This window comes from Gracilinanus agilis, chromosome 2, assembly GCF_016433145.1.
Source record: "Gracilinanus agilis isolate LMUSP501 chromosome 2, AgileGrace, whole genome shotgun sequence".
NCBI lineage: Eukaryota > Metazoa > Chordata > Mammalia > Didelphimorphia > Didelphidae > Gracilinanus > Gracilinanus agilis.
In genome coordinates, this window is record NC_058131.1 from 690,919,646 (window position 1) to 690,931,747 (window position 12,102).

The window sequence follows — 12,102 nt, forward strand, 5'->3', positions numbered from 1 at the left end:
TGGTTTATCCCTTCTAACTTTCTCAGAAGGGTTAGATAAGAGTTTTATGTCCCAATGGATAGTATAGTTACTCTTCCCTCTCCGGGTTGATTACACTGAGAGTAAGGTTTGATTATTACCTCTTTATGCTCTTTTCCTCTCCTTCTTATAATAGTATTTGTCCCCTCTCCCTCCCATGCCCTCTTTGTGTGTAATAGAATATCCTATTTTTCTTGTTTACTCAAGTTTCTCTTGGTGTCCCCTGCTATTCACCCCCTCTTTCCCATCCCCCATGTCATCTTAGATTATTTAGTGTTCCACCCTCACCCTGTGAATTATTCTTCTGATTACTATAATAGTGAACACTATAATAGTGAATAGAGTTCACTACAGAGAATTATACATAACATTTCTCTACATAGGAAAACAGATAATTAGATCTCACTGAGGCCCTTAAAAAGGCAAATTTAAAAATTTAAGTTTTCTTTCTTTCCCCTCTGTATCTTATTTACCTTTTCAGGTTTCTCTCGATTTTTGTGGTTGGATATCAAACTTTCCATTTAGCCCTGGTCTTTTCTGTGCAAATACCTGGAATTCTTCAATTTTGTTGAATGCCCATACTTTCCCCTGGAAATATATAGTCAATTTTGATGGGTAGTTGATCCGTGGTTGCAGGCCCAGCTCTCTTGCCTTTCTGAATATCGTATTCCAAGCCTTGTGATCTTTTAGCGTGGAGGCTGCCAGATCCTGTGTGATCCTGATTGGTGCTCCTTGATATTTCAATTGTCTCTTTCTGGCTTCTTGTATGATTTTTTCTTTTGCTTGGAAACTCTTGAATTTTGCAATTATATTTCTGGGCGTTTTGTTTTCTGGATTGAATGTCGCAGGTGTTCTATGAATCCTTTCAATGTCTATATTGCCCTCTTATTGTAGGACTTCAGGGCAATTTTGCTGAATTATTTCTGTTAGTATGGAGTCCAGGTTTCTATTAATTTCTGGTTTTTCTGGAAGACCAATTATTCTCAAATTGTCTCTTCTAGACCGGTTTTCTTGGTCTGTCACTCTCTCATTGAGATATTTCATGTTTCCTTCTATTTTTTCAGTCTTTTGTCTTTGTTTTATTTGTTCTTGTTGTCTTGAGAGATCATTAGCTTCTAATTGCTCAATTCTAGCCTTTAGGGCTTGGTTTTCGGCTGTAATCTTTCGGTTTTCGGCTATGATCTTTTGGTTTTCGGCTGTAATCTTCTGGTTTTCGGCTATAATCTTCTGGTATTCCTTTTCAATCTGGTCATTTCTGGTGTTCAATTTGCTTATCAGTTCATTTGGTTTCTGAGCCTCACTTTCCATTTGCAAGATTCTATCTTTTAAACAGTTATTTTCTTGCCAGATCTCTTCCATTTTCCTCAAAATCTCAGTTTTGAACTCTTCCATAGCTTGTGAGGAGTTTTCCTTATTTGAGGAGGGTCCGGATGCTTGTTTGTTCTCCTCCTCTGTTTGCTCGGTTGTCTGGATTTTCTCTGTGTAAAAGTTGTCGAGTGTTAAAGACTTCTTTTTCTTGTTGTTAATCTTTCTCTTCTGAACTTCCTGAGACTGGGTAGCCATCGTTAGCCCAGCAGCTTCTCAGGTTTATCCTCGCGCTCGGGGTCTGTCCGCGGTCTTTTGGCTCCTGAGGTCTGAGTTCTGGTTTTTTCCAAGGTCAAGTCCCCTGGTGGACCCCCTTGCTTGATCCTCTGCTGGAGGTTTCTTTACAAGTCTCAGGGCGCTGCTTCCACAGTCATATACTCGTCTGCACTGGTTCCCCACTCAGGGTTTCAGAGCTTTAGCTCGTGGCTGTGTCTGCCTCCACCCACGCCTCCGCCCGTGCCTGCGCTTTGAGCCCGCGTTCTGCGCCCTGTGTCCGTTCTATGCGGCCTGCTCCCGCGCTCAGATTTTGTGTGTGTTCGTTAGCTTTTTGGGGTCCTAAATCTTGCTGCTCTCAGGAACAGGCCCCGGAGCTGCCAATGACTCGATGGGTGCCCCAAACTTGCTCTATTTCTTTTTAGCTGGCTTCGGCGCTATAGGTGTTGTGTGTGGAGGGGGTGGGGGTGGGGTGGTTGCTCAGCCCGTAATTTAGTGAGAGCTGTTTCACCCCTTTATAGCATGGAAATGCCCCGATTCCATGTACCTTCCACGCTGTGCCCTGTTGTGGGGTTCTTCCGTTCGTCTGGACTTGTTTTTATGTCCCCTTGAGGAGTTTTGTGTGTTTTGGTCAGGAGAGGTTAAGAGCTGCTTCTTACTCTGCCACCATCTTAACCCGGAACCCATGGCATTTAGTTTTGACACTTGCTCCTGGATGTCAGAAAGGCACTGGGGAAGACTGTTAGTACATTCAGACACTGGGAGGTAGAACCTGGACAGAAACCTCCCTGATCTAAATCCTTTTAAGTACATTAGGAATTTGTGAATTGAGTAATTTACTTATGCCAAAGAAATAAGGAATTTGTTCCATCCAAAACATAATTTAATCAGTAGAATATGACTACCTTGTACTGGTCATGAAATCACTTGGGATGTATAATAAGGGCTTACTTCTACTTACGTAGGACTTTAGAGTCTACAAAGTTCTTTTTACAGATGATCTAATAATATGATCCTAACACCCCCAACAACCCTTCAAGGTAAGCCTTGGAGACATTATTACCTACATTTTCATATTTCAAAAATAGAATTTCATGAACTACGTGGCCCAGGAGCACTACTTCCCTGTCTCTGGATCCTGCTTTTTTCATCTGTAAAATGAGAGGCTTGAAAGAGGAAAAGGAGTTTTCTGAAAGCTTTTTTGTGTCCATGTTCTGTTGCACACATTCCTCCCTTCCAAACCAGGCTTCAACTGCTGTTTCATTTTGGAACTTCTGTCAGTGTTGGGGGCTGCCGCCTGGCCCAGGAACATCCCTCTACATGGTCCATCTCCCTCCTTTTCACAATGGGGGGGTTCTTTGTAGTGCTTGAATTCCCTTCTCTGCCTTGTTCTTGACTTCTGGACTTCAAAAACATAACTTTTCCATAAGCTCCTACAGGTCTTCTGAAGGCTATCTTTTCCTTGCAGAATATAAACTCATTGAGGGAAGGGGCTTTCTTTACCATCAGTGTTTAGCACACAAGCCTCACAATTGAGAGCTTGTTCCTCCTCTCCTCTACATGGAAAAAGATGATTAGAAACCCCTCAAAAATGACAGCTTGCCCATTAATGGGCAAGAATGACATTGGTAAAGGCTATGGGTTAGCTACTCAAAATATCAGTCTAAAATGATGAGCCATTTACTTCAAGCAACAACAGCAAAGAGAACACAGCCAGGGATAAATGCAGCCCTGGTGCTGAAGATGGGGGAAGGGAAAGGAACAAGATTTTCCAAAAGGAACATTGGATTTGGAGTTAGGAGCCCTGGGTTTAAATCTGACATCTGACATGTAATAGTTATATGACATGAGTAAGTCATTTAATCTCTCCAAGTCTAAATTTCCTTATCTGTGAAATGGGAATAATAATATCTACCTAACAGGATTTTTGAAAAGGCCAAATGAGATGATGTGCAGAACTCTGCAAACCTATAAGGGCCATATAACAGCTTTAATCATCCCCCAAAGGACAGTCAATGCCTGATATGTCTAGTAAGAAACACAATTCACTCCACTTTCTATCAAAACTTGAGACAAACTGTTTAGAAAATAGTAGGCACCATAGTGACATGGGATCTGGAATTTGCAGAGCCTAGGCTAGAGTTAGCTTTCAGTTCTCCTAGGTTAGAATTCAACTGCACCAACGAGAAAAACCAGCTATGGGCAAGACATGTGGCCAGACTAAACAACAAAAGTGAGATGCGTCCTTGATTGGAATGCCAAGTAGGGACAAGGAAAGGTTAAGTATGAAAAGGGATAAGATGGATGGCTGTGATAAGAACATTCCCAGGAAATGCCCCCATTACAGAAGGAGGGAGTATAAGGAACTAACGCACACAGGAGGAGCCAACACTCCTAACAGGACTGCAAATTTCACCATTTTTGTCAGTTTAGAATAAGAGATAAACAAAAGACAAAATATGTTCTCATGAAATACAACACAAAGAATTTTGACAAATGAGCTAAGTGAAATGATACATGTGTAATTTATGACGTATTTTATGTCTAATAAAAACCGAATCCAAAGGCCTGAACCAAAAAGACTAGCCAAGCCACTAACCCCAAGTCATCACAAAGTGGACTTACTTGCTGTTGACAGCGAAACACAACTTGCACATCCCGTGTAAGACGGCCGTAGCATTTTGCAGAAATGAGGCGACTTTTGGATTCTCGTCAACGGGGCCTTGGACAGAAAGGAAGCAGCCACACAGCTTGTCTATCAGTCCTATGTTGACTACATAGCTAGAAATGGAGGGGAAATTTTCTGTTACAAAGGACACACAGCCAAGATCACAAGCATGTTTCCCAGCAATTTCTGCATCCTCAGTGTCAATCTATACCAAAGGCGGGCTTCACATTCACAAATACACATAGGAGAGGTTTAAGTAAAACATATCAAATTACAATTTCCTTAAGTCTAGCCCTTCACAAGTCCCAGGAGTTTCTGTTAAGAAATGAGTTGTTCCTTTGGCTATCCTGAAACTATTTCTCAGCAATGTGCTGGACAGACACATTTCATCAGTTGAAATGTTATGTTATAATCTTCATTTCTATACACATACACGTAAGTTTAAAAAGTGTAAGAAGTCCCAGTTTTCAGAGTATGGTTGTAATTCAGCAGATGAAACTTGGCCAGACATAGTCTCCTAATGCTGACTTCAGTTTCATCTTTTTTTATTCCATTACTATTAAGATAATAAGCACAGCAAGAAGAGAATTGTTTTTTATGGTACGAAGAATGCTCATCACCAAGCCTACAACTGTCATTTAAGAAATCACTTTCATCTTCTCATTCCACTAGACAGTTCTCTGGGGCTGTTTAAAAGTCTGAGCTGACAGTAACAGCTCTTTTATTAGATTAAAGAAAGCAGTAAGAATGGAAAATGATGTTTTAAGATCAGACAAAAGACTTAACAGCTAAATCATTCTCTACTCTGAGGAGCTCGGGTATCGATTCCCTGCTACTGCATTGGAATTATTAATCTATAAGAAAACTGGAGATTGTATTAAAGAGCTTCCTATCTTTGGGGACAGATGAGAATGTGGGGAGGTAAGAGAGACACACAGCATTGCTTCCACAAGACCTTTTGAATCTAGCTTGCTCTTCACCATCTGAATAAAGGTCCTCACTGCTGCCCGACTCTTGCCACTGCCTTCAAGCAGGTCCTGGTGGCTCTCTCTACCCTCTCCACCTTCCATATTTATCTCCCTCAAGCAGGGGTTTGGTTCTTTTGTGCCCAAACTGTCTAAGTGCTGCCTACCCAGGAGAGTTTAAACCCTTTAGGAATTTTGATTCAACTGAACTCAAAACACATTAAGCACCAACCATGTGTGAGGCTTTGTGCTAGAGAAAAGGTTGGAGAAGTAAAATGGCATCAAATCACTGTGAATGGAAGCTCTCTGAGGGCATGATTTGCAGTCCATTTTCTTTATGTATTTCCTGTGCTCAGGACAGTTCATGAAAACAGGAGGTGATTTGGGGAACATTATTCTTCTCCATGTACTATATTCTTCAGCAAACGTAATAATTCCAGGAGACTAGCACGTGGAAAAAAAATTTATTGTAGAGTCAGGGGTCATGGGTTCAAATCATAGAACTGATACATCCACAATACCGTGCAAATCATCAAACCTTCTCTAGGTCTTATTTCCTTTTTCTATAAAATAAAAACTCAGAATTAGATGATCTTTGGGTTCTCCTAGAGGTCAAAATCTATGATTTTTACATCATTTTAGACTTTCCTGTCTCTATATCTCATTTCATCTAAACTGCTGTCCAATTTTCCTTGTAGTTTTTAATGAATAGTAGTGATTCTGTAGTGATTTTGTGCAGTCCTGAACTGGGTGGGGGGGTGGGGTGTTGAAAGTTGATTCTCTTTATTCCTTTTAATCTGATAAATCTTTAAAGCTTTATTAGCGGGAGAGGGTGAAGGAACCTGAGTTCCCCTGGATCCCAATATGCCACTGTATTTTCAAGATCTTCGAGGACCTCATTCTTCATTTAAAAATGAATGATAAATTTGATACATATGTTTTAATGACCTTTTTTCTTTTGTGTGTGTGGGGGGGGAATGGAGAAGCAACCCTATTCCTTGTTCCCTTTCTTCCCCCTAAAATCTTTGTAACAAATATAAGTAGTAAAATAAACCAAATCCCTTAAGGCTCTAACCCTTGTTGTGGTTTCACTTACGAAGGGCATGAAAAGGCCAACTGGCAAGAATTCAGAGCCTCCCAGTCTTGATCAATGAACTACTACCCATGTAAATGGTAGCTTGGTATATGGAATAGAAAGCCAGTCTTGGAAGGGGCAAATAGAGTGCTGGACTCAGAATCAGGACGACTTGGTGGGAAACCTGTCTCAGACACTTATAGACTGTGTGACACTGGGTGATCACTTCTCTAAGATGGGGATTATAACCGCACCTATCCCCATGGGTTGATGTGAGAATTAAATGAGATAACATTTGTAATGCCTTTTTGAACCCTGAAATGTTATAAAAATACTAGTTAGTCATCTTTAAAATAAGGAGGTGGGACTCAGTTCCCTTAGAGCTCTCAATCTATATCTTCTGACAAACCCTCATATGGAGATGGGGGGGTTCTTCCACACCAATCTGTACCAGTGTGAGATACTTTCTTTGTTCTCTTATGGAAGCTTTTTTGTGTGTTAAAAACAAACAAACTCCAAATTCCTACAAAAGCTGTGCCCAATGCTCTCATTCTGCAATTTGAGCCCCTCCCTTCTCTGCCAGGATAGTGTTAGAATGTGTTAGTGTGCTCGAGTGAGGCTAGTGAAGCTAGTCCCCTCAATGAGTTTAGCTAAAAAAGAGAGGAAAAATTTGGAAGAATAACTGGCAGGGAGTCTGAGTGAGGGAGGAATTTTTAAGGAAGAGGAGACCTGGGTATGTTTATAGAGAGAACGAAGATGAGCGACAGTGACGATAAAGTTGGGACAAACTTTTGGAGAAGGCAGGTTAAAACGATATCAGGTTTGGAACAATAAGTCAGTTAGGGAGGCATAAGAGGAATGCTTCAAGACATGGGAGGCCCAGATGAGACTTTGCAACATAAATCTGCAATGGACCCAGTCCAGAAGCAAGTGAACAGGAGTGAAGGCTGAGGGGGACAGGAGTAACTTAAAGCTGGGGTTTGGTGGGCATGAGCGATGAGAGATCTGAGAGTGGAGGAGAGTACAGGGTGGGCCCGATTCACCAAAGAATGGTTGGAGACAGAGAAGGGAGGGGGCTCTAGCTAGCGCAGTGGTGAGAAGCTGGAAGGAATGGAGGGACTGGAGGTCATAGGGAAGCTAAAATACAGGATTGGGATTATAAGGCTTAGGGAAAGATGGGATGATAAAAGGTTATGATTAAATAAAAGAATCTCAGAGTTTGTGAACATATAAGTGGACACCTATAGATGGTGGCAAGATGTACGACTCGGGCTTATAGAATAATGACAAAAGAAAATTTGACAGTTTTTATATGTTGAGGCATCTTTCATTGCGGCTCTCATATACGAATCTTTTTTTAAAGTCAGTTATGCTGACTTTTTGGAAGTATACAATAGAATGCAGATATGTGTATGTGTGTGTGGTGAAATCAGCTTAATTTTTATTTTATTTTCAATATGTAAAAAATGAAATGGTTCAAGGCCACTGACTGGAAAAAAACAAAAAAGGAAGAAAAAGAATTAGGGATCCGGCTTAGCATTAGTGAATCCTCATCCATTAGTAAAAGAAGTACCTAAGTATTTTTTTTTTAAACTCTCATCTTCTATCTTAGAGTATTGATTCTAAGGCAGAAGAATGGTATGGGCTAGGCAGTGGGGGTTAAGTGACTTGCCCAGAGTCACACAGCTAGGAAGTATCTGAGGCCAAATTGGAAACAAGGACCTCCCCGTCTCTGGGCATGCCCCTTAAGTATTTTTTAAAGTTGCAATCCAAATACTACTTCTAGACTACCAAGGAAGGAGGAAAACAGGAATTCAAAGGTGGTCATATCTGCTTCCTGAGCTTAGGTTCGGGTTAAGCTTCGGATGCTAAAAGCTCTTAGACTGGGAGATGGCATGATGTAGTAGAAAGTGGAATCATTTTAGACTCGAGAGAATGGAGTTGTAATCCCAGTGTCCTTAACTTACTGACTTGTAGGCTAGCCTTGCAGTGATTCCATTTCATTGGTAAAATGGGGCAATAGCATTGGCACTACCTCACAGGGCTGTGAAAAACTGCTTTATAAAAATTCCGAAGCTCTCTAGAAGCTTAAGTTGTTATTAGTAAATAATTGTGACTAATATAGCTTACAAAGTAAGAGGAGGGGACTTTGGTGTCTCCATTCAGAGAAGGGTTTTCCTCCTCTACTATTTTCTGAATCTTATCTTCAGATCACTGTTGTGTTTGATAAGAACTAGAAAGTACATGTGCAGTGCCAGTCTGGTTAGAAGCAGCATCCTTTTGTTAATATGGAGTGTCTTTGAGATCTGATATTTTAGGAAGGGAAGGAACCTCAGATTTCCTCATTTAACCTTTTCATTTTACAGAGGAAAAGACAGAAGCTCAGTGAGTGGAAATGATTTTAACCAAAATCAAAGAGAGAGTCAGTAGGGAAATAGATCTGGACCTTTGATCTCCTGTTCATCATATTTTTTCACTACACAAGAGATTATTATGACATCAATTCATTTCTTTTAAAATCTCAATTAAAATGCATCTTGATTATAGGTGGCTTTTTCAATCTAATTTTCCCTATTATTTATAAAGACAGTAATTGCCATGTTCCAATATTGACACTAATCCTAAAGATTAGGATCATCTATTCTCCAATTGGTGGTAGGGGATGTTTTTCGAGTTCCCCGCCTGGATGTGTGTTGTGTTTTATTCACCAAAACTATTAATTGAGGCCAAATTTTACTTAAGAGATTATAGAAGATACAAAGAAGTAGAAGATATAATCCTTACCCTCAAGATTTGAATGTTTGCTAGGGGAAGGGGGCTAAACAGAAAAAGCTAATACTGCCAAAACTTGGATAGCACTGGGTACTAAATTAAATGGGTTAGACACCCAGTAGTTGAATGTTTCCCCCCCAATAGTGAAATTTAAAGGAGGGAAAAATCACTTTTCATAGAGGGTAAGGAACTTTCTTTAGATCACACAACAAGTAATTTGGAGAGAGGTGAAAAAAGACAGAGAAGTTCTTATGTAAGCTTGTAAAGTCCTAGAATAAATCTCCTGTATCTTGGTTCTTTTCTCTAGTGTTCTATAGGCATAGTTCCATCACAGCTCTTTCTGCATTTTAGATTTGAAATAACATATTAACATGTGGTATCCGTGTTATTTTTGGTGGCTAGGAATCAAATCACCTCAACTAAATCTGAAGACTTCTCAAAGCTCGGGTAAAAAGTGGGGTGATGTGAGGCTCTAGGTTTGATTTTTCAAAAGGCTTCGATCTGGGAGAGCTGGAAGCACATTCCTTCTACACGCCAATCTCAGAGCCCTTCAGCGAGGCTCACTCAAGTTGATGGCTTACCACAATTCTGAGGCCTCAAGGACTGAAGTGACATGGTCTACACAGTCAGGGGAACAGACACCCTCGTACAGGACAACCTGAATGGAAGGTATGTTTTGGTGACATTTGCAAGGATTACTTTCAGCAAGTTACCCCCAAATCAACAGAGGGTTGCTATGTGCACCCCACTAAGTCTGTGCCTGATTCCAAGGGCCACAGAGCTGTGCTGGGCTTCTCGTTCCCAGGTTACTAGCAATCTATCGGCATGCCTCCAGCTTCATCAGAGCTTGTCTTTCCTGGTGCTTCCCAGTGATACTTTGGTCTTACTCCTTCTCTCCTCCTGGAGATCACACATGCTGAATATTAACCTCTTAAAGACTCAAACTCATGTCAACAATGTCTGAGAAGCAAAAAGAACCTTCCTTATTAAGCAGCTCTCACCAGTGTCAGTCACTTTTCTCTTCCTCAGGGGGAGAAGGTCAGAGGCAAATGTCCTGGGCTAGGACCAAGGAGTGTTTTTCAGAGCTGCCACAAACTTTCTGTGCAATTTAGGAGCAAGTCACGTCAACTCTGGGTAAAAGGAAGGGGGTGGCCTTGCTGGCCTCTAAGTTCTCCCAGTCTCATGGATTTGTCTGTACAGTCCCAAGAGGTCATGGAGTCAAACTCCCTAATGTCAAAGCCTGGGAGGTTAAGTGATGCTAAAGGCAAACAACCCAGAAAGCAGCAGAGATAGGGCTTGAGCCCAGGTCTGTGATTCCAAAACCAGCATGCCTTTTCAATGCACCAAGGTATTTTCCTGTCTATTAATCTTTTTTTTTAAATCTCATTAGGAATAGCACAAAAATATCCTTAGATTTAATAAAAATATATTAATAACAACAGTGTTCTTTTCAAAAAATAATTATGAGATAACTATATTTCTCTAAAAAAATGAGATTCAGTTTAAATATTATTTTATTTTCTTCAATGAATCTATGCTGAGGGGTCCTTTCTACTCTCTTTACTTATTTGAAGTATCCACTTAATAGTGGTAGGGCTAGACCTAGAGATATGCAGATATATTAGACATACTTTCAAATTGCTTCCAGAAAGGCCAAACTAATCTCTAGCCCCACCAACAAGGTATTGTGTGGCTTTCTTTCTGAAGTCCCTCCAACTTTGCCATTTTTCCATTTATCATTGTTTCCAATCTGATGGGCATGAGGTAAAACTTCAGAGTTATTTTAATTATTAGTGATTTGAAGTACTTTGTCATGGCACAGTCCCTAGGGTTTGTGTCCAAAGGCTCAAATCCTCAATCTGCCCGGGATCTGGGACCTGGAAGCCTAATGACTGGCAGATTTGCCAGCTGGCACTTGTTCCTGCACAAGTTTGAGCCTCTCTGAGATGGACCCTAGGACTCTCTTAGATCTCTTTCAGGAAGACTCTTCCTGTATGGAGTGCTCAATGTGATGCTCTTAGTCAGACCCAAACCCCAGGGTCCACAGAACTCTCCATTTGTCCCCTAATGTTGACACAGGGTGGAAAAAAATACCCCACTGTTAGGAAGCTCTCTGTACACATTTCTCTTGCTGTGAACCCATAAGACTAGAAGGACAACAGTAACCTGGAAAGAAGGGGGGGGGGTTGGGGAAAAGGTAATAGATTCTGTTTTGGACACATTGAGATGAGATGCTTGTGAGACATCCATGAAGACAGTCTTGCCTGCAGATTCTGCAACAATCCTGGCTTTCTTACTTCTCAAATCTTCCCCATTCTGTTTTGGAGGGCTCAACTGCTATCTTAGTGCACCTTCCTTATTTCATTCTCCACTCCCCTATTTAAATGTAAAAACAGTTTCCAACATTTTTCAAAGAATATTGAGCCTTAAAGTGTCTTCTCTCCCAGTCTCCCACTCTCCCTGAGATGGTAGGCAATTTCATATAGATTTTACATATGTAATCATGTGAAATATTTTTCCATATTAATTCTTTTGTAGAAGGAAACTCAAATAGAAAAAAATTTAAGTAAGTGAAAAAAGTTTGCTTTGGTCTGAATTCAGACTCAGTTCTTTTTCTCTGGAAGAAGATGGCTTTTTTTTTTTTTTTAACCAAGATCACTTTGGGAAAGTTTTGGATCACTGTATTGTTAAGAATAGCTGTTATTCACAGTTGTTCATTGTAGAGTGTTCTTGTCACTGTACAATGTTCTTTTGATTCTGTTTCAGTTCATGTAAGTCTTTCCAAGTTTTTCAGAGTTCTTGAGTTCCTGCTTGTCAATTCTTATAGCACAATAGTATTCCATTAAAACTATATCCTATAATTTACTCAGCCAATCCCCAAATGATGGGTATCCTCTCACTTTCCAAATCTTTGCCCCTGAAAAAGAGCTGCTTTAAATATTTTTGTACATATAGGCCCTTCCCCCCTCCTTTTTTTTTTTTTAATCTCTTTGGTATATAAATCTAGTAATGGTATCACTGGGTCA

General features: G+C 40.4%; 1 protein-coding gene across 1 annotated transcript in view; it reads right to left on the minus strand.

The window, feature by feature from the left end:
* The window catches only part of SCAPER (S-phase cyclin A associated protein in the ER), a 388,867-nt gene that overhangs the window by 65,481 nt on the left and 311,284 nt on the right, over positions 1-12,102 (minus strand). Inside the window, exon 30 of the mRNA XM_044660293.1 lies at positions 4,222-4,377. Within this exon, the coding sequence (XP_044516228.1) occupies positions 4,222-4,377 (156 nt within the window). The remainder of the gene's footprint in view (positions 1-4,221; positions 4,378-12,102) is intronic.